Genomic DNA, 23,359 nt, shown 5'->3' on the forward strand with positions numbered 1-23,359 from the left:
TATAGACTTTCATGTAAAAGTGATTATGTGATTTGAAACACCACAAAAATGCATCATTTGAGCACAAAGAGTAAAAGAGATTACTGTTGAACTTTGATTGGATCACTTCAGTGTCAGGTAAAGCATAAAGGTTCAGTGTATAGATGATTTCATCAGCACTGGTCACCCTTTGAACTTGTCCTGGGACTATAAAAACCCACGGCTCATTGGAGAACACACCATCAGGTCTAAGAACCCCTGGACGTAAGGTAAGATTTCATCTACATTATACTCGTCATGTCGAGCTCTGCTGTTGATTCTTAATTTCTGTTGAAATTTAAGAGGAGAAGTCTGACTAGAAACTGAAATGAATCATTATCTCTGTCTGTTCAGGCAACTCTCACCCAACCTGCAACCATGAACTTCTCCCTCATCTCCGTCCTTGTTGTTGCTCTGGCCATTGGTGAGACTTTTAATCATGTTAACTTGTGATGCTCTCAACATATGTTGTATTTTGTGTATGCAATATGGCAACTCAGTTAGTCTAGGGGTTAAATAGACAAACTATATCAGTGTGTGTGTGATGGATATTTTATCTTTACTCTCTAAAGTACTTAACATAACAAAGTGTCCTGTCCTGTAGAAACATACAGTAAAAGCCTCCTTTCACCTGATTTAGCTTGAGCACTTGAGAGTAATGCCATTCAATATGTAAGAGTGTATTGATCAACCATCTCTGTTGATGTGCAGGCTCTGAGTCCGTGTCTCTGGTTAAGAGAGACGCTCCTGCTGAGCTGGACGCTATCGCCAAGTATTTCCAGGAGCTCGTGGACAATCTGAAGAACGTTGAGGGCCCTGAGCTGGCCAGCAAGGCAAAGTAAGTACATCATTATAATCTCAACTGTGGATTTAAATGATCAACAGAATTACGATCCAATTGAGAATTCTCTTTGGTTTGTGTTGCAGCGCTTACCTCGAGCAGGGCAGAGCCCAGTTCCAGCCCATGGTTGAGAAGCTCCAGGAGCAGCTGAAGCCCCTCTCCAGCAACATTGAAGACCACATCAAGCCTCTGGCCGCCTCCGTCCAGGCTCAGGTCGCCCCGCTGGCCGGCATGGTCCAGACCCACGTTGAAGACGTCCTCAAGTTTGTGGCTGAGAAGACCAAAGCAATCCTGCCGCCCCAGTAAACCCACAGAATCACCATTGCTTAGTTTTCTTCCGTTTTGGTCTCTTTATGTATATTTAAAATAATAAAAGGGATTTAAAGGTCACAATGCTATCTCCTCCTTCTATTTTCTCACAAAATGTGTTTCTTCCGTGCACATCTCACATGTATTAAATGAAGTAGCCATTTTGTTTTTAGGGCTTCCCTAAAATGCAGGGAATGCTCTCTTCATGTATGCTGGCATGTTTGAAATAATAAAAACAATTAAAAAGTGACCACGCTGTGCTGGCTGGTTATTCAAATTTCTCACATTAAATGTAACACTTTTTGGCCTGTTGGATGATAAAGCTGTTAAAAAACATATAGCCTTTACAATGGTGGACCATAAGGACTTTTGGTGGGTTCTTTTGATTTGTCCAGTATAAGCAATTATCCAGGGACCAGTTGCATAAACCATGACTAATCTTAAGTTAGTCATCATATAATTTGTTTCTTTAAGACTGTTCATAACGTTTTAAAGTCTGTTATATAAAAAAAGCGTATTGGTCTAATTTAATACCAAAAAGTAAAAAGGCTCACCCCAACTAACTGCTATTGGTCATAGTAGCTCTTAAAGGGATAGTTCACCCAAAAATTCAAATTCTGTCATTAATTACTCACCCTCATGTCGTTCCAAATCTGTAAGACTTTCATTCATCTACAGAACACAAATGAAGATCTTTTTGATGAAATCTGAGATACTTCTGTCCCTCTGTTAGCTACACAACTACTTTGATGCTTCAAAAAGTTTATAAAGAGATCGTAAAACTAATCGATATGAAGCTCAGACATGCTGCGTAACACAAGAATAAACCTCATTGGTTCTTGCTGAAGCTCAAACGTGCTGTGCAACACGAGAATGAACCTCATTGGTTCTTGCTGAAGCTCAAACGTGCTGCATAACACAAGAGTTTACCTCATTGGTTCTCAAACGTCAAGTGAACATGCTTGTGCTTCTGTTTACCACAACTGATGTAGGAGTTGCTGAATGTTTATATGTGAATAAAAGCATAAATTAAATCTGTTCATCATATAAAGCGATCGAGTCTCTTCAGAAAATTGGGACTAAACCGCTCACTTCACATGGGTTATTTTTCACGATCTTTTTATGAAGGTTTTGAAGCACCAAAGTGGTTGCATGCGTATAGCTGTCAATAGAGGGACATAAATCTTTCTGAAAAGATCTTCATTTGTGTTCCGAAGATGAACAAACGTCCTACTGGTTTGGCACGACATGAGGGTGAGTAATTAATGACAGAATTATAATTTTTGGGTGAACTTACACTATAACATAATAACTGTCTTAACATAATGGCCTTGTTTATGCAGCTGGATTCAGAACACCATAGCAACTGCATAGCAACACTCTAAAATCCCTCAGAACACCATTGTAAGAATGGGTGTGTTCCTGACTCTAAATTATGATTAAGAACAGGTTTTTGCAGTTTATATTTTAGAGCATAGTCAAATCATTTTGTAAAATCAAAAAGCATTTTTTTTAGCTATAGGCTAATATAAAAAACAGAAAAGGTAATTACACACTTTCCAATTCTAATACAATACGCCTATTGCAAATAATTTGATAGAAAACAAATGTTATTTAGATTTTTGCCATTTTAAGTTAGCTTAACTACACCTTTGTTCTTATAGTCTAATATCAAATGACAAAGATTAAAAGAAACAGCATTTCATGGAAATAATTAAAGGTTTGCCAGTGTCACTAAGGTCTGCTTTCATCCTAATTTTACTGCATTAATATATTTTATACATACAACACAGTAACGAGACAGTTTCACAATAAAATAAATTAAAAACCCCAAGAGGTACAAGTACATTTAAGTCAAAGCTGATGAACATATATAGCTCATACAAAAAACTAAATAGAACACACATTCACATCATCCCACTGTCACTGAAATCACCCCACAAGCAAGTTGGGGAGGGTGTACATTTATTTAAATCAAATTCCAAAACAGTATTTTCAGTGCTCGCACACACAAAAACATTGATTACTTTATTTCACTCTATAAATAAGCCCTGAACTATTTCTGCACGTACAGAAGCGCTGCACTGATCACATTATCAGATGACTGAAACTCCACAAAAATGCACTAATTAAGCACAAACACAGATTACTGTTGAACTTTGATTGGATCACTTCAGTGTCAGGTAAAGCATAAAGGTTCAGTGTATAGATGATTTCATCAGCACTGGTCACCCTTTGAACTTGTCCTGGGACTATAAAAACCCACGGCTCATTGGAGAACACACCATCAGTTCTAAGAACCCCTGGACGTAAGGTAAGATTTCATCTACATTATACTCGTCATGTCGAGCTCTGCTGTTGATTCTTAATTTCGGTTGAAATTTAAGAGGAGAAGTCTGACTAGAAACTGAAATGAATCATTATCTCTGTCTGTTCAGGCAACTCTCACCCAACCTGCAACCATGAACTTCTCCCTCATCGCCGTCCTTGTTGTTGCTCTGGCCATTGGTGAGACTTTAAATCATGCTAACTTGTGATGCTTTCAAGATATGTTGTATTTTGTGTATGCAATATGGCAAGTCAGTTAATCTAAACTCTTAAAAATAAAGGATCTTCTTGGTTCCATAAAGAACATTTAAAATCCATGGAATCTTTCCCATTGCACAATAGGTTCTAAATAGTGGAAAAGGCTTTAGATTATTAAAATATTCTTCACACTAAGAGAAAATGGTTATTTTGAGAACTATTCACAGAAAGGTTCTTTGAGGAACCCAAAATGGTCCTTATATTGCATTACTGCGAGTAAAAAACCCTTTTCAAACCTTTATTTTTACGAATGTAGGTGTGTGGGGGATATTTTATCTTTACTCTGTAAAGTGTCCTGTTGAAACGTAGGCCTACAGTAAAAGCCATAGTGTCTTTCACCTGATTTAGCTTGAGCACTTGAGAGTAATGCCATTCAATATGTAAGAGTGTATTGATCAACCATCTCTGTTGATGTGCAGGCTCTGAGTCCGTGTCTCTGGTTAAGAGGGACGCTCCTGCTGAGCTGGACGCTATCGCCAAGTATTTCCAGGACCTCGTGGACAATCTGAAGAACGTTGAGGGCCCTGAGCTGGCCAGCAAGGCAAAGTAAGTAAATCATTATAATCTCAACTGTGGATTTAAATGATCAACAGAATTACGATCCAATTGAGAATTCTCTTTGGTTTGTGTTGCAGCGCTTACCTCGAGCAGGGCAGAGCCCAGTTCCAGCCCATGGTTGAGAAGCTCCAGGAGCAGCTGAAGCCCCTCTCCAGCAACATTGAAGACCACATCAAGCCTCTGGCCGCCTCCGTCCAGGCTCAGGTCGCCCCGCTGGCCGGCATGGTCCAGACCCACGTTGAAGACGTCCTCAAGTTTGTGGCTGAGAAGACCAAAGCAATCCTGCCGCCCCAGTAAACCCACAGAATCACCATTGCTTAGTTTTCTTCCGTTTTGGTCTCTTTATGTATATTTAAAATAATAAAAAAGGAATTTAAAAGTCATAATGCTATCTCCTCCTTCCATTTGCACGCAAACTGTGTGTTTTTTCCAAGCACATCACACATATATTAAATTAAGTAGACATTTTATTTTTAGGGCTTGTGTTTCATTTTCCTGATATTGTTTCCAAGAAACAGCCTTATAACTGTAATAGGCACATATTTCTTTTCTTAGTAACAATGTGTGTATGTATTTTTTCAATTAATTTATGTTTTGTCATCTATATAATATTGATTTATGCATTGAGGGCAAGTGTTTTTGGATGAGTGACCACATTTTATAAAAAAAAAAAAAATATATATATATATTATGTACATATTTTACATTCTTACAAATTTCTTGTCACTTTCATTTATCTAGTTGAATCTCACGTTCACATCCAATGCCAAGACATGACAAAGAATGAGAACAATACAATAAGTATTGCCATTTTCTCTAACCAGTTCTTTTCTTGATTTGACCAAAGAACAATATTTGATGGCAGGAAACAGATGCCTCGAAGTAAGAAAATAAAATGACAGAAACACTAATTCAGCTATTCTGCATAAAACCTAATGCACATTCACAGAGATGTGAATAACCACTCAATGCAATCTAGGTAAATTTATTTCCAAATGAATATCCTCAGTTCATGGCAGTCATTTGGTTTGGCAGCAGAGGGCAGTGTAAATAAATAAACTCTGCTTATTTTCTGTGTGCATTGAAGACATTCATCATAGAGCCGTGAGGTAGACTATGACTTGTTGTCTTCTTAGATAAAAACAACAAAATCACTAGTCTTCCACACTGCAATAGACTTCATCAAAACTACTCAGACGTACTCAAAACTCAGACGACGAACCACATTAGAAGCTGGTTTTATCGCCAAAAAAAGCATTAAATAATATCAACAAAAAGAGGCATGCATTAGTGCATTAGAGATATCAGAGCTTACAAAACATGATTCTTGAGAGAAATTCATGTTCAAACTCACCAGTCGTGATTTTATTTGCACCTTATGTCTGTGATTGTAACACTTGGCCTGCAGTCACTATCCCATCTCAGCACAAATCAATGTTTTTTTATGTTCAAACTTTTTTATTCAACCAAATGTTATTACAACACAATAGATTATTACAAGTTATTGACACTTTTTGTTTTTTTTACATTAAGACCAAAGAACCAATCCAAAGAAAATACACATCAGAGGAGAAATAAATAATAAATAAATAAATAAATAAATAATAGGTAATAGGAAAATACGAATTATAGAAAATGATAGTAATACAAGTAGGTAATATACAATACATATAAATATACATATACATACATATTTAATACAATATAAACAAAATCATGTATTAACCAGGAGGTAGGGTTTTAAGAGAATTAAAGTAAGCTATAATGGGATGCTATTTACTGAAGAAATCTTACTTTTTCCAGTTTTAGAAAAAACATGGTATCCACTAGCCATTGGGAGGTTTTTGACTTATTAGATGTCCAGCGGAGCAGAATACGGTGCCTAGCTAACAAGGAGGTAAAAGATAGAACATCCAGTTGTTTGGAATTAAACTGAGACCAGATTTTTGGTTCCCCAAAGATTGCTATGGTGGGGCAAATGTTTTTTGATACATCTGTCAGGATTTTAAAAGGGATAGTTTACCCAAAAAATTAAAATGTTGTCATTACTTACCCTCAAATTGTTCCAAACCTGTATTAGTTTCTTTCTTCTGTTGAACACAAAAGAAGTATTCTAAAGAATGTTGGTAACGGTAGCCATTGACTTCCATAGTAAGAAAAACATACTATGGAAGTCAATGGGTGTTGCCAACTGTCTAGTTACCAACATTCTTCAAAATATCTTCTTTTGTGTTCAAGGGTGAGTAAATGATGACAAAATTTTCATTTTTATGCGAACTATCCCTTTAACTCATTTTGAAGCAATAATTTGGCCACTGTCAGCTCACATCACCAGCACCATGTGATATTCTGTCAGAAGGTCACACAGGCGTGAGGAACACACTGTTAGTCCGCGCTGACCTTCTCCTTGTACAGCGAGATAAGTAAACAGCGAGCTTTTCACGCCCGCATGTCAGCCTTCATAAAGCACATTTTTGTATCAACATCTCTCTTTGAAATTCAATCTCAAATGCCAATTGTCAGAGTTCAATTGACAATGCTGAATAAAGCAAATGAGTTTTTTTAAACATTATAAGTAAAATGTGATGTTCAGTGTCTCAAATTGTAGTTAAATCCTTAGAAAAAAAGGTTTAATGGGTTTTACATAGAACCCTAGGGTTCTTGACTCAATTTTAAAGAACACCTTATGCCAAAAAGGTTCTAAATGGCTTCAATTATTGCAAAATACTTAAATGTTTAACAGGTTATTTCATTTTTTTATAGTGATAAAGTATGTTTACAAGCTTCTTAATTCATAAAATGTAATTAAAATTTAAAACAAAATTACTGAATCAAAATTAAATCCATAAAATTATTCCATGAACCACCTGACAGAAGCCTTTAAGATTCTATACTATGGAATCTTTTCTTCTAACAGTGATAGTATTTTCCTCCAAATTGATAAAAACTTACCAGAATGATGTATAAGGACATTCATGTAAATTCCTGACGGATGATAGCTTGATATTAAAATAAGTGATAGACTCTGGAAAACTCCACCTTAAATTGGTCCGTATGTTCTGAAAAACACATATCCTTCCTTGCTGGTGACCTAAAAGCATGCATCAAAAACGGATGAATTCAAATGTAAAATTGATCTCAAACAAAGCGTACATTCTGCAAGTCACTATTCTCACATCACAACAACATGACATAAAATAAAACACTTGGTACTCACCACGAACTGCCATTGTGTGTCTCTAAAAAGAATCAGTTTATAGTCGAAAGGGCTTGCCTTTGATGAAAAAAGAAAGAAAAATAGGAAAAGAAAAAAGAAAAAGCAGAAAAATAAGCCTCCCGCTGATAATTGGAGTCTCGGCGCGCACTTGAAAATAAAACAGAGGCCAGATGAATGGAGTACTGATACAAACTCCAAGATGATTTAGCTGAAAATTGGGGAACAAAACTACAGGTTTGCTTTGGAAAGACTGTAGGACCAATGGTCCAGAATCTGAGGTTCCTGAGGAGTCTCGTCTCTTCAAACGCGAAGGGCCCCGGGTGCAAGGAAAGCTCTGCGTCTCTGGTCAGCGGTGGATATACTAATGGCTAGGTTTTGCAGACATGGGTTATGTTTTTTACTCAAAGCTGACAGACGGACAACCCCCCCCCCCCCCCTAACCCCCCTGAACACAGGTGCTATTCAAGGATATTGTGTAAAAATGACGTCAGAAACATTTACTTGACAATCTTTTCAGCGTAAAAGTCCCGCCCTCTGTTACCAGTGTATATAAGTTCATCTGTACTATAGGCTAGCGTGTTCATTAAAGAGCTTTTCTCAATGCACACCTGTGCATTTGAACTGACCTATTGTTTTTTTTATCATTATTTATGCATGCATATGTTTTTGACATGCCTGAACATCAAGTGCATTTTAGTGAAATAGCGAGTAATGAAAGCACACAGATGAATCTGTAGACAGATAATGCAGTGCATGCAGCGCTTTGCCTCAGCAACAATGAAGCGCTGGCCTTGGTGATAGTTGCTAGGCGATGGAGGAGATACAATGGCCTCCTTAGAAACCAAAGGCCATTTTTTTGGCTAAAAGGAGCAGTGGCACACAAATTAAACTTGATGTACTATACTGAACTCAATAGCCGTGTAGATCGTCTTCAGTGTGTTTTAGTAAAACTCTTTAGTTTGGTGGTTTTAGTGCCATTTTAGGTGATCTTGCAATCGCATAATAATAATTAACCTGCAATTGTTTTGAATTTTTACACATGGTCATGCAAGTAAATTTAACTTTCACCTATTGCACACGCATAAATCAGGGTTTATTTACACTGTGAGATTTCAAATGTTTATTTTTCCTGATCGACAAGATTATGATTATGGGATAGCATTTTGGTGTCACTGACAATATTTTGTTATAATACCATTGTACTGGAACTACTTAAATCTGTAGAAATCTACTTAAATATACTGATATCCATGATAATAATACAAGTGGTAAACATGATTACTTTACTGTAAGAGCAATGTTTAATAAATGCAGGGACTTACAGTATGACTCAAATCTACCGAAATACATATTTCCCCCATAGTTATAAAGTAATTGATTTAATAATGTAGTAGTTTAGCATACAGTTTAACAGGATTTTATTTCATTTCCATACCATTTTATATAGTCTACAGTGCTTTCGAATACATATAGAGCAAAATCGGATACAGGTTAGAATCAGATCACGAGGCCATTTCCAATTGAATACATTTTTTTTTGAAACAAAGTTATTCAACTTAACTTATGCTGTAAAGCCATGCAATTTTCTAAGGCAAACGCTTAGCAATTAGATGACCATTCTTTCATTAAGTTGAGGTCAGCCCATTAACGGTGGCAAAAAAAAAGAAAAGCATAACGCAAGTTTGACGCACCCCAGTGAGTTTTAGACAGGTCTTCACAATGGGACCTGCAGCAAAATGTAAATTACACTAAATTGCTCTAATACACATCCAGTGGTCCTAAGAAGCACAGTGGGTCTTTTATGCACATGACTGATGGGTTCAGCTACAAAGTGGAGGAGAATTAGAGAACAGACTTGAAAACAGTAGAGAGTGAGCGGCTGAGCAAGAGCAGGGCAGTGAAGGATTGTTCTTTTGTACTGACAGCGGAGGCAGGTGCACTTTGAGAGACGCCGAGAAAGACAACGGCTGCCTCGCTAGGACGCGGTATTTCCAAGATTAAAAAGGACAATTAAATTAATTGTATTTTTCTGGAGGGGCTTTTCTTCTTAATTAGGAAATTAGAATTAGACGGAATTATTAAAGCTGGCCACACCCTTTTCATTAAAATGCTTCTTTCCCATACAGCTTTCTAAAATTAACCATTATTTAGAAAAGAGGTCCGTGAACATGTGAGAGCAAGTTGACTAAGCGTCTGCAACTGTAGTTATACACATATCTGTAATAGACTTCAGCTGATGATTTTGCTAAACTAACACAATTCAACAAGATGAAGGCATTAGCTAACACAACATTAAAAAGTTACCAAGTTAAAAGCGAGAGGTTATCCCATTTCTTGAGAATTTAAATCTCGGCAGTTTTTAAAACCAGAGGCAGCGCAATGTTGTGGCATCTTGGAAAACAAATTTTACTGAGTGAGGACAGCATCTGCAATGTTGACTGTTCCAAGATGGCGGACGCCGTTGGAGCGTTTGAACGTGGCAACTACAGGTGTGTTCATGCCAAAGTGTTAATACCGTAATTACGAGATTTCAACTTTCAACAAATCATTCACGTCCTTGCAGAGCTCGTAATTACAACTTGTAAGATAGGAGTTTTCTGAGAACTCCTACCACTGCAGATACATTTAGATGTTGATAGTGTTGCCATATAATGCATAATTCAGCTCAGAACATGTTACATCACTTCTCGGAATTGCGGTAATTATGACATGGGTAGAGCGCAGAATATATATACATATCTATGATTGTAATGCTTTTTTGGACATGCAAGTGTGTCATGTGTCTTCTTAATATCAGAACTGAATTGAATGTGAATTGAATTGGCTAAAACACACAGGAAGTTGAATATTAAAATATTATATTAAAGGTGAACTAAATGCCTAATTGGGAAAACTATAGGTCAGTGGAAACAATGAAACAGAACCTCTAACAGACGTACTTTGCTCTTCTAGTTAAAAATTAGTTATATAAATTTCCTTGTGTAAAAAAATGAATTAAGAATTTGTTACCGCAACTTATTAATTTGTGGCCATGTTTTATTAATTCATTCCCTTGTTTTAGTTCAATTGTGGCCGCATCATTTTAATTTATTCCCGTATTTTAATTTAGTTAAATCGTGGTTATAGACTAAAATGAGGAAATAAATGAATACGGTGTGGGAATGAACTGTTAATTCATGGCCACAAAATCTTGTCTCGTTTTTTTCATCATGTATGGAGCTCCGTAAATGTTCAAAAAAAAAGTTCAAGATCCTTAAATTCAAATTGCAATTCTGCATCCTGTTTGTTTCCTCAATTTAAATTCATTACAATTCAGGAAGTGAAATGCAATTTAAATGGCCATATCCTGCACAATTCTGCACAACCCTGGTAATCACACAGACAAAGTAACATGATATTGCCCTATCTTTTTTTCATAAGGCATGTTTTAGTACAGGAAAAACACTTAAAGGCCTATAAGCAATGATATTACATGCATAATGCAATAACAGACAAGAAAACATTGAAAGCTTACAGCTATGTGATTTCACTGTGGGCAGAGCTACACATGACAAAATATCTTGTTTTTTGACAAACCAGTTTTATTATATTTTCTCTGATCAGAACATACTGTATATAGTCAATAAGTGCAACATATAATGGCCACATGTACAGTCTTCCTATTATATAAACCTGCTCTAATATTAGATACTGAACTCACACACGGTTGTGTGGAAAGATATATTTGATGGCTGCGCAATGCTTCTCCATTAATGTACCTGCTGTTCCAATGCAGCAATTTCATTTTCATTTTCCCCAGCAGCCATTTGAGGAAATGGTAAAGCTCCGCTCCACTCAACGCCCCCCACCCGCCCCCGTCAGCGCCACAGACGGCCCAAACCAAAAGTGTTCCACTCCGTTAGGGCTCTTAATGTAAATTCCATTTCAGTGGCTATTATCCCTTCTTATTTTCTAGAGCTTTCCGTTAGTACTACATGCATCTGGCCCTGTGGCACTCGCAGAAGCGGCCCTCATCCAGCAGCACCCACCCCGGGGAGTCCTGAGAACTGCTTATTCAACAACTGCTTGCCATAAAGTAGCCTAATGACATTTTAGAGGCAAAAAGGCCTGTGTGGTTTTTAATTCATATTTAATGGTCGTCAGGCTAAATAGGTCCACTGCCCTAAATGAGGACTCTCTCTCGCTCTCTCTCTTAGGATTGATGCTGTGAAAATTTCATCCTTTTTTCCTTCTTTTTTTTCTAAACGAATTGCTGAACCCAACTACTCTTGTTTTTATTTCAGGTTAATAGAAATTACAGAAAAAAATAATATGATAATTTGAGGACATTACAAAAATAATTTTAAAAAGAAAGCACAGGGTCACGATCTTAACCGCTTTGGAATTGAAGGTATAAGTCCATATGCGCTGTTCTTTTTAACTTTCTATTTATTTGAGAGCCCTGGAAAAATGTATTAAGGTTTACACACACACACAAAAAAGAAAAAAAAATCAGATTTTTTTAAAAGAAATTGATTTTATTTAGCAAGGATGCATTAAATTGATCAAAAGTGACAGTAAAACATTTATAATGTTTCAAAAGATGAAATAAATGCTGTTCTTTTGAACTAAAATACTACTGAAACTAAAGTGTTTCTTGAGCAGGTAATCAGCATATTAGAATGATTTCTGAAGGATCATGTGACACTAAAATAATGATCATGAAAATTCAGCTTTACATCAGAGAAATGAATTACATTTTTAAATATATTAAAATAGAAAACAGTCATTTAAAATTGCAATTATATTTATTACAAATTATTACACCATTTTATGTTTGGTCTGAAACGCAACTGCTCTCATGTTTTGCCGCAGGACAGCAATTGCGAGTACATTTTCTGTCATCTTTGTGGGACAGCGATATAAAGAGTGCACAAAGTATCATATCTTTAGCAACAGTGTGAAAGTGAATCAACAGATACAACAGATGGATCCTTCACGGCCTTGCCTACCCCAGAATTCATTGTGCACCAGTGACAACAGGATGTTTTGAGAGAAAATACTTCTAAATATTGGGTTACGATATTAACCCACAATAAGATATTAATAAGATATTTTAAAACCTTACTGAGATGTGATTATATATAATTTATAGGGGTGTAACGATACCCTCATGTCACGATTCGATACATATCACGATACGATATTATTACGATACTCCAAGACATATGATAAAAGGTTAACAAAAACTGTATTGTTGATTAAAATGCTAAATATGGTATTACATTGTGGGTGTAAATGAATAGGCTTGGACTTGGTGCTGATAACTCAATGTACAGGACAAGGGTGACACCAGAATAAAAATATTCATGATTCTGAAGCTGAAAATACAGAATTATTTTAGACTAATATGCTTGCACTGCCACTGACTAGATTTATTTAAAATAATGTAGGCCACTATTTCAGGTAACATAAGACATTTGGCATTATCAGGACCCACAAATATTCCCCCATTGCATTATTAAACATTATATTCAACATTATAGAATAGTTTAATGTAGTACTGACTTTTTTCTTACACAGTAATTTTCATTTTGGGTGAACTACACAATACATATTGTCACTACTCACGTCACGATACATATTGTTGCATTTTTGTATAGCGATATATTGTGACACGATCGTTACACCCCTAATAGTTTATAATCTTTATTATACAGAAATGGACCATGGCAAACATATTTAGACAGTTTGTGAAACATGATTTGTTTTCAGACAAAAAAGTACAGTGCAATCGTTCCTGTCGCGCATCGGCAGCTGTCACAGTTACTAGCCGAAAAGAATAGTCCTCCATAGGTTAGACCGTCACATTTAACAACACCTTAACGACCTTCGAAGGATGCAGTCTTTGAATTAGGACACAGCCGACAGCGGTATTAACATACATATCTATCGGTTCAATATGCGTCACATGACTAAACATGCGTCATCGCTTTCCAAATACCTCTGTTTTCACTGTCCACACTACAACACGAAAACAGCGTTTACAAATGTATCCACTTGGGAAAAGCGTTTTCAAAAAGCTCAGTTTTTGCAGGACTAAAATAATCCACTATTTGTGTGGACAAGGCCTGAGATGAATGGGACTGCCTAGCTTTCTCAAGGTCCTATAGACCTAGATGCACAATGGAGCAGGTATAAAAAGACGACAAATGTGTATTAAGAAAATCAATTTTATGTTGACATTAAAATAAATATTTGAAGTTTACACGCAAATCATATTAAATCAGTTCAGGTCTAGAAATAATTAGTACAGTTGTGCAAGAAGCACAAAGAGCTTCAATCAAAACATGATCATAATAAAACAGCGATGCCTCCTCTCTCTCTCTCTCTCTCTCTCTCTCTCTCTCTCTCTCTCTCTCTCTCTCTCTCTCTCTCTCTCTCTCTCTCTCTCTCTCTCTAGACAGAGCTAAGGCACTGCAAGTAAATAAATCTATCAGGGCAAAGAGCTTGAATATCAAGTTACCACTCCTTACAATCAAGAGCCTTTTCATGCCACCCATGAGGGCCATTCTTGTAATGCTATCACACGAGAGGCCCACAAATCATCTCTCTCTCTCTCTCTCTCTCTCTCTCTCTCTCTCTCTCTCTCTCTCTCTCTCTCCCTCTCTCCCTCTCTCTCTCTCTCTCTCTCTCTCTCTCTCTCACTCTCACACAAACACACCTTATTATTTTTCCTCATAAATTCCCTTTCAATACCTCCCTGTTGCATCTAATCCTTCTTTTTTTGCATACGCAGACATCTTGTTTGTTTGGGTGTGAATAACAGAAGCTGAGGGAGCGGAGTACTGGAAGAGAGACTGGACAGACTGTGATTGATATCTGCTAGAATCTGGTTTGGGCTCATGTAGCCACTACACAAACATGTTGCGAGTACATCTGAACGTTGAGACTATCTCTAGCCATGATCAATGTCAGGCTTGGCCACTATTGATCTGTCCCTGTTGGCACAGCCACGCTCTGACCGAGAGCGGAAAATCTGCTTACAAGGGTCAGTGGTGTGTTTAGACAGACAATTAAAGAGGTCAGTAGTACTAGTAAACACAGTAACATAGATGAGCTGGAAATGTGTGGCATGTGCTGTGCAGCAATGCTCATTTAAAGGGATTATATCATATATATAAGTCACATTATATATATACGCTACTGATGAAAAGGGGTCTGCACGATTTTTTTTGTGTTTTTGAAAGAAGTCTCTGCAAACCAAGGCTGCATTTATTTTATCAAAAATACAGTAATACAGTAAAAACATTTTATTACAAATCCAAAAAAAGCTTGAATATATTTTGATCAAAGTGATCAAAGCTGAATTTTCAGCATCATTACTCCAGTCTTCAGTGTCACATACTCCTTCAGAAATCATTCTAATATGCAGATTTGCTGCTCAAGAAACATTTATTATTATTATCAATGTTGAAAATAGTTGTGCTGCTTCATATTTTAGTGGAAATACTAATGATGATACTTTCAGTCAGGATTCTTTGATGAATAGAAAGTTCAAAAGAACAGCATTTATTTGAAATAGAAATCTTTTGCAACATGTGTTTGTCACTTAAAAAAAAATTTTTTACCTTTGATAAAAGTATTGATTTCTTAAAAAAAAAAAAACTTAACTGACCCCAAACTTTTTAAATGATAGTGTATAGTTTTCAGTACTGGAGGAATAAATGGCTTTTGGTGAATTTCTGGCTCAGTCACCAAAAATATCACAAAAAAATATTTTGCAAAAAAAAAAAAAAAATGGACTCAAAAAATGGACTCAATATGAACTCAAATGTTTCTCATCCTTCCAAGACCTGGAGCAAGAGGTGGTCATGGTGAATGACGTAAAAAGCAAATAACTGCTAATTCAGTCCGTTGTTTACTAGCATGCCTTTTAGCAGAATTACAGCAGCTCAAGTGTATTTAGATCACATCCAACTTAAGTTCTTTCCTGAAACTGCCAATGATTCAGCTCAATGAGTCATCTTATGAAAAAACACATTTATAGATTTGTTTTTCAAATCTTTTTTGTTGAAAAACGTCTCGGGTTACGACTGTAACCCTGGTTCCCTGAAGAGGGAATGCGACGCTGTGTCAAGACGCTGTGGGAATGCCTCTGCGTGATTGGATCATGAAGCACTTAAAAAATCAGTCCAATGGCGTGACGGAACGTCATGTGACGTCATCGACCAGGAAACTATAAAGCATACCTGGAACAAACAGTCACTAGCTTCTAATAGGCTGAAGCAAGTCACTCACAGGCATGGAGGGAGTATGGCAGGGCGATGCAGCGTCTCGTTCCCTCTTCAGGGATCCAGGGTTACAGTCATAACGCGAGATGTTCCCTTTCAAGGGAACTCAAGCTGAACTCCCGGGAGCAGAGAGATCGGGGGAAATGCGTACAGACGTGACCTCGGCTACGTCTGCATCATAGCGTCGAGCCCCAGAGGAGCTGGCTGACTGAGTGAGAACCACAGTGGACAGTGTGTCATCTCTAAAGATGCGAACAGGTCTACTTCCACTCGACCAAAGTTTTTCATAGGAGCTCGACCAGCTCGGGGTGGAGTCTCCATTCCCCGGGCCTCGGCCCCTGCCTCGACAGGATGTCTGCTTCCTGATTTAAAAATCCCGGGATGTAAATTGTCCTTAAAAGAGAGAAAATTCTCTTGGGCCCACAGAGGGATCTGGTGAGCCAGTTTGCATAAGTGACGTGACCTCAGACCCCCCTGATGGTAGGGCTGGGTACCGAGCTCGATACTTTTTAGGTACCGACCGAATTGCCTTGATACTATCGAGTAACGAAAAATGACATGTTGTTCGGTTCCAGATTTCGATACCTAAGGAGCTAACTCGTCAACGTCAGTGCTCAAACAAATACATATGAAATGCACATACACGCAAAGTCTACACACACAAGACGAGCGGAACTCTTCCGCACATACTTGTATGAGACGCACGCGTGCACGCACAAACTCTCCACGTCCAAGCGCATACTTACATGAGATGTGAGCACACACACAAACTCGCGCACATATTCATATGAGACGCAAGCACACACACATAATACTTTAAAGATGTGGAAAAGTCTATCAAAAGTGTGGGTACATTTCTCCAGGCTCGATGCCAACTGCGCGCGATGCAGTATTTGCGGTAAAATAACTGCTGCAAAGACCGGTACCACGACAAATATGATGAAGACCTTGACAGTGCACGGAGTAAACATAAAAGTTGCTCTGTCTTCAACTGGTAAATTAAGAGATACCTTGTTGATCACTCTGACAGTGTTTATATTGCAATAAATAATAACCTACGTAAAAAATTCAAAAATGTGTTGGTTAGTCAGATTTTTTTTTCAGTAAGGAATAGGATACATTAAAGTTATCAAAGGTGACATTAAAACATGTGTAATGTTACAAAATATTTCGTTTTTAAATAAATGCTGTTCTTTTGAAATTTTTATTCATCAAAGAATCATGAAAAAATGTATCATAGTTTCTAAAATATTAAGCAGCAAACTGTTTTCATATTTCTGAAGGGTCATGTGACACTGAAGTAATGGTTTTGAAAATTCAGCTTTGAATTCAATTAATTTCAATAAATTACATTTTGAAATATATTCAAGTAAGATATTAAATTGTAATACTATTTCACAATATTACAAGTTTTACTGTATTTTTTATTTAAAAAAAATTCAGCTTTGGTGAGCATGAGCTCTTTATAAAACATTTTTGTTCCTTTGTGCTTTTTTTGTTTCCTTTTGCACTTGCTAGGAGCATGAGTCAAACTGAAAAAATAAAACCAAAGTTTTTCTGAGGTAATGTGTTATGTAATCTTGTTCAAATGGATTTCATAAAATTGGTATCGAAAAAAGTATCGTTAGGAACCGGTATCGAAACTGAGGTATCGAAATTGGCACCGGATCGAAAGATTTTGAACAATACCCAGTCCTACATGATGGGGATGCAAGAGACCACCGATGTGTTGTCCGTGCGGACAAGCATATGATGGCCCTCAGGTCTGGGAGGAAGTGTTTGAGAGCTTGAAACACCGCCAAAATTTCTAGCCGATTTATGTGCCAAGAAAGTAGATGGTCATGCCACAGACCTTGTGCCGAGCGACCACTCATGATCGCCCCCCCCAACTTGTGAAGGAAGCGTCTGTCATTAGCATTACGTGACGACAAGAAGCCCCAAACACTGGGCCTTGGGCGAGGAACCAAGGTTTCTTCCACATGACTAAGGCACGTAGGCGACGCTGCGTGACCTTGATCATGCGAAACTGATTTCCCCTCGGAGAAAACCCCTTGGTTCTGCGCCACCATTACAGGAGCCTCATGTACAGGAGGCCAAAAGTTATTACGTTGGATGCAGCTGCCATGAGACCCAACAGTCTCTGAAACTGTTTCACAGTGAGTGACTGGCCAAGCCAAACTTTCTCATGTGAGACAGAACGACATCTTAATGCCGAACCGCCACCTGCTCGGATTGAGATATGATAATCCTAGGCCGAAGGGAAGAACCCCATATTGGTAAACTTCGACCCCGAAAGCGAACCTACGGGACTTCCTGTGATGAGGATGGATGGCTACATGGAAGGACGTGTACTTCAAATCTATCGTGACAAACCAGTCCTCGGACTGAATCTGTGACACAATCTGTTATGGAACAATTAAGTAATGGCTGTAAACCTGACTCCCTGCTGGGAGGAGGAACCCTTTCTATAGCCTCCTTTCTTAGAAGAGTCTGTGCTTCTTGCTCCATAACCAGAGCCTGCTCGGGGTCCACCACTGTAGGGAGGCCCCCTAGAAATCTGGGTGGACAAGAACCTCTGAATTCTGTAACCCTTTTCTATAGTGAGCAGGACCCAACGAGATACTGCCAGAAAATCTACTAAGGGGACCTGTCTCTTGAGACTGGCCTCTGGTATTGGTCGAACAGCCACTTCGGTGAATCTGAGCCATTAGATTCTTATTGCAGATATGTAGACCCATAATCTACGCGCTGCCTCGGCACACGCGAGATCCGAGATCGAGTCACAGAATCTTTATTGCAGACCCGTAATCTAGCACTGCCTCTGCAAACGCGAGATCCGAGCCAAAGAATCTTTATTGACTTTCTTCCCTCGAGAAGAAAGCCAACAGGAGGAGAGCTCCTGCAGAGCTCACCATTATACTCCTGTCTAGATATATATTTATGCTTGTGGACAAACAACAATAAATAGACAGAGACAGTTTCACACAGACCGCTTGCTGAAGACACAGAAGCTAGTGACTCTTTGTTCCAGGTATGCTTTATAGTTTCCTGGTCGATGATGTCACAAGACGTCCCGTCACGCCATTGGACTGATTTCATAAGTGCTTCATGACGCAATCAAGCAGAGGCATTCCCACAGCGTCTCGACGCAGCTCGAGTTCCCTTGAAAGGGAACTACTATAAAGGGGAAGCCTGCAAATCTGGGCCCGTATTCATAAAAAATCTTTGCGCAAAGAGTAGCTCCTAGTGACAAAATTCTAAGAATATTCTTAGAAATGTGGGCGTTTACTCTTAAAATTAAATGAAAATCCTAGTAAAGAAAAAAGTAATTCAGAAACCATCTTAACCCTTAAAAAGAAGTCTTAAGGTCAAAATTGTTAGAAGTATGGACGAGGACTTTTAAGAGGCTTAAGAGTTTCTTTAGCAGAGGAGAAAATGGCAGAAAGACGAAGAGGGAGAAGACATGTGTTGCAGACAATGGATGACAGTGAGTTAATAAGACACTATAGATTAGATTGTGCAGGGATCATATTTGTGACCGATCTTATTAGAGACATGCTAACATATCCGACACAGCACAGAAATGCCATAGTACCAGAAATGAAAGTAATCACTACATTAAGATTTTTGGCAACTGGGAAAATGTAACAATGCAGCAGTGATGATTTAGGTCTTTCACAACCCTCTGTAAACAGAGTGATCACACAAACAATTACAGCACTTTCAGAACCTCTTATTGTGTCACAGTTAATTTTGTTTCCACTGGACATTCCCACCTTGCAGGCTCAAAAAACTCCATTTATGAATATACTAGGCTTCTCTGATGCGCACAAGCAGGGGGAATGAACCGTTAATAATTATAAGCTATAAGCTCCCACGTCTGCTTCTTGCTCCGTGCTGTGACACCCGGCCCGAATTTTCCTGGATGGCCTTGTGTTCATCCACTAACTTTGCTAACAGTAAAGACTGTTCCTCTCTCCAGTTGGGCTTTCTCATCCTTCTTGTTTTTGATTCCATGTTTGCTACATTAAAACCAACACTCAAACCACCAATTAAATAGACATTCCAGCAATCAGTGTAATCAGCAGCTCTCTTTTTTCCTTCTTGGACAACCAACCAATCACAGTCTTCAAAAAATTGTGTCATACATAGCAACGGGGTCAGCCCCGCCTCCTCACTAAGATGAAAGTTTTTGTCTTTTCCTTGCTCAGAGTTGCTCTCATATCGGTCCTGAATCGCTCGTAAGCTAAGACTCCTACATAGAAGTTTTTAAGCTAAATTAGTTTTTCTGAGAGGATTCTTAGAAGCTTTAAGAATACGGGCCCTGATCTCAAAAGTGAACAAGCATAGGCCGCTTTTAAGGATGAACACCATGATGACAAAACCCATCTGTGTCATATTCCCAGAAGACATGACATGCAGTGTCAGTTTACACTTTACAAACTTTACTGGCTACAAGGTGGAAAATATACTGCTTCACAAGTAACATATTTAAAAAGAGAAATATAAAAACATAAAACAATAAAATATATAATTCTGACAGGCAAGTGTGCATTTAAAGTCAACATGAAATGTTGTTTGCAAATCATTTTACACTGTAATGTGACATATTAACGTACAGACTTTCGTTCATCTTCGGAACACAAATGAAGATCTTTTTAATGAAATCCGAGAGCTTGGTAACTTTACATACTCAGATGACCACTTATCTCTGGGAAACTATAGAATGCTGCATTCGTGACATCAAAACCCAGAAGACTTAGGAGCCGTTTACAAGACACCGTTCTCTTACGAGAGGTTCTCTCGTATTGCGTAAGTTTTTACGCTACGGGAAAGATTCATCTTCTCGAGATACTGAAGCCAAAAAATTATCCTTAATTTTGTATTCATTGTCAACGCAGTGCAGCAGCGGACATGCGGGGTGGCGCATCTGCTCACCTTCCTACAAGAGCTGTTGGATAAGGGAAGGTCCCCATCCACGCTCAAAGTATACGTGGCGGCCGTGGCAGCGTGCGCAGCATCGACGCACGGCCAGTCACTGGGATAACATGAGTTGGTCATCTGCTTCCTTAGAGGAGCTAGAAGGATGAATCCGCCGCGCCCCCCGTCGGTTCCCATGTGGGATCTTTCATTGGTCCTCGAGGCCCTGAAAGCTTTTCCTTTTGAACCACTAGACTCCGTGGGGTTGAAATATCTATCACTGAAAACCGTCTTTCTGACTGCACTGTCGTCAGTAAAACGTGTGGGGGACCTGCATGCGCTGTCTGTCAGCGCGTTGTGTCTTGAGTTCGGAACGAATGACTCTAAAGTCATCCTCAGACCTAGACATGGCTATGTTCCTAAAGTGATGGGCACTCCATTCAGAGCGCAAGTTATTTCGTTGTCAGCTCTCCCAGCATCTGACAGCGAAAGTGATTTGAATCTCCTCTGCCCTGTCAGAGCACTGAGGTTTTTACATTACGCACTCCGCCTCCTTCAGGCGTTCGGAGCAGCTTTTTGTTTCGTTTGGTGGGCGCACCAAGAGTCTCGCCTCCTCGAAACAGAGCCTGTCCAGATGGAGAGTGGACGCTATAGCAGCCGCTTACACGTCAAAAGGTCTGCAATGCCCTCTGGGCATCAGGGCTCATTCCACGAGAGGCGTGGCCTCTTCGTGGGCATGGTCCAGGGGAATTTCTATCCATCACATATGTGTAGCGGTGGGCTGGAGCTCCCCCTCTACCTTTGTCAGGTTTTATAACCTAGAAGTTCCTGCCTTGGAGGCTAAACTGTTGTCAGTTTAAAGGAGAGGTGTATTCTGCCCAGATCTCCTGCTCAGATCACTCTCACATGACTCAGCTCTCCTGGTTGAGCTGCACTAAGTGGGGTATGTGCCATGTGCCTATACAGACCGGCGCGCTGCTCTGTATTTCCCTATGTGTGCTTATGTACAAGTGATGGCCCGCGTGGCTGGCCACCTTATTTTTCCACTTATGGGGTTCCCCTGAAAGTTCGGGGTCTCATGGTGGATGCTTGCCGCGCATGGCGTTGACAAAGTGTTCCCCTAGCGTAAGCTAAACTTACGCAATACGAGAGAACCTCTCGTAAGAGAACGATACTCGGTTACTAACGTAACCTCGGTTCTCTCTAGAGAGGGAACGAGTATTGCGTAACCGGCCGTGCTCGCACCACGAGCGACTTCGCTTCAGTCGACGAAAAACCAGGGAAGTCAGCCTACAGCCCCTACTTTTATACGCTAAGCCACGGCCATTCTGGCGGGCTGTGACGCTATGAAGGCGCGGGCGCCCTTCATTGGGCGTGACATCACGCTGGGCTCACTGGTAGGCTGCAGCCAATGAGCACACGAGATGGCCTGCTCTAGGTCTGCTAGCTGCTGCACTGCGTTGACAATGAATACAAAATTAAGGATAATTTTTTGGCTTCAGTATCTCGAGAAGATGAATCTTTCCCGTAGCGTAAGCTAAACTTATGCAATACTCGTTCCCTCTCTACAGAGAACCGAGTATCGTTTTCAACTAAAACTTTTTTTGCATATTGGTCGTTCATTTACACGACAACAGAGTTGAGTTTTGGGGGCCTGATATCATTATCGTCTCGGTGTAAACTACAAAAATTTGAGAAAACGGTGACATCATGCGCATGTGTTTTACGTGTTCAGTCTATAGGCACGTAGTGTTTCTTTACAAAGTGACATTGCCAACTACTGGCCTGGCAGCAGAATACAGTGTTTTTAGTCGTTTTCGCGGATCCGTGAACAGGGATAATTTTTGACAACGTTGTCATCTGTACGCAAAAAATGCAAAGGATTTTTTTGTAATGTTTTTTGTACATTGTTGTCATGTAAATATACCCTTATTCGCCAGTGGTTTCCTAGAGATTTTCTTATGGGCTTTTATAATGGGGTTTTTATGAGTAAAATATGGTCTGTGGTAAACATAACTTGACTATACTAGAACGTTTTGTTCTACGATGTAAACTGCACACACTCACACCCCAAACTTTCTTATCTAGTTACTTATTAAAAACATGTGTTTTTTAAAAAATAAAATATGGGTGTGTGTAATTTATGTTGTAAAGCAAAGCTTCCAAGTATCGTCATCAAGTTATTTATACGTATACCACAGACCTTATATTCCTCATAATTGATATGGGTGTGTGTAATTTATGTTGTAAAGCAAAGCTTCCAAGTATCGTCAAGTTATTTATACCACAGACCTTATATTACTCATAATTTGTAAAACTCCATTATAAAACCCAGAGGGTTTGTGATTCATTGCGACTATGGCATTTGTTAAAGATAATTATAAAGCAGATAGTTCCGGTCCTTGATTCTAATTGGTTGAGCTGCGTTCAAAGCCGTTGTAAATTACAAACATACACCTATAACCTCATTACATCAATATTATTGATTTGTTTTAATGCACAGGGCAGTTTTCTTTTAGTTTGCATTGGAACAAAAATCCCCAATAAGTTCCGATAATGACAGAAAAGGAAACGTTCCACTGTTGTGTTTGGGAACAGCTTCCATTTACTGCAAAATCATTGTGGACTAATGAATAA

At 38.8% G+C, this 23,359-nt stretch overlaps 2 protein-coding genes across 2 annotated transcripts; both read left to right on the forward strand.

Annotated features, from left to right (window-relative positions):
• Positions 1-150: 150 nt before the first annotated feature.
• On the forward strand, positions 151-1,287 carry LOC143722628 (uncharacterized). Its single transcript, XM_077214029.1, has 4 exons — positions 151-248; positions 373-442; positions 730-856; positions 946-1,287. Exons 2-4 carry the CDS (start codon positions 397-399, stop codon positions 1,163-1,165), a joined length of 393 nt encoding a protein of 130 aa, XP_077070144.1. The 5' UTR covers positions 151-248; positions 373-396; the 3' UTR covers positions 1,166-1,287.
• A 2,160-nt stretch (positions 1,288-3,447) lies between these two features.
• Positions 3,448-4,641, forward strand: LOC143722629 (uncharacterized). The gene is made up of 4 exons (XM_077214031.1): positions 3,448-3,482; positions 3,607-3,676; positions 4,174-4,300; positions 4,390-4,641. The coding sequence occupies exons 2-4, from the start codon at positions 3,631-3,633 to the stop codon at positions 4,607-4,609; spliced, it is 393 nt and encodes a 130-aa protein (XP_077070146.1). The 5' UTR covers positions 3,448-3,482; positions 3,607-3,630; the 3' UTR covers positions 4,610-4,641.
• Positions 4,642-23,359: the final 18,718 nt, after the last annotated feature.

Source organism: Siphateles boraxobius, unplaced genomic scaffold, assembly GCF_051911475.1.
Source record: "Siphateles boraxobius isolate OS27281-9 unplaced genomic scaffold, OSU_SipBor_1 68, whole genome shotgun sequence".
Lineage (NCBI taxonomy): Eukaryota > Metazoa > Chordata > Actinopteri > Cypriniformes > Leuciscidae > Siphateles > Siphateles boraxobius.

Bases quoted from the DNA above. Each gene is read 5' to 3' on its own strand.
- LOC143722628 (XM_077214029.1), top strand. From the start codon at position 397: ATGAACTTCTCCCTCATCTCCGTCCTTGTTGTTGCTCTGGCCATTG. The intron at 443-729 runs GTGAGACTTTTA...GTTGATGTGCAG, and splicing joins TGTTGTTGCTCTGGCCATTG to GCTCTGAGTCCGTGTCTCTG. The intron at 857-945 runs GTAAGTACATCA...TTTGTGTTGCAG, and splicing joins GAGCTGGCCAGCAAGGCAAA to CGCTTACCTCGAGCAGGGCA.
- LOC143722629 (XM_077214031.1), top strand. From the start codon at position 3,631: ATGAACTTCTCCCTCATCGCCGTCCTTGTTGTTGCTCTGGCCATTG. The intron at 3,677-4,173 runs GTGAGACTTTAA...GTTGATGTGCAG, and splicing joins TGTTGTTGCTCTGGCCATTG to GCTCTGAGTCCGTGTCTCTG. The intron at 4,301-4,389 runs GTAAGTAAATCA...TTTGTGTTGCAG, and splicing joins GAGCTGGCCAGCAAGGCAAA to CGCTTACCTCGAGCAGGGCA.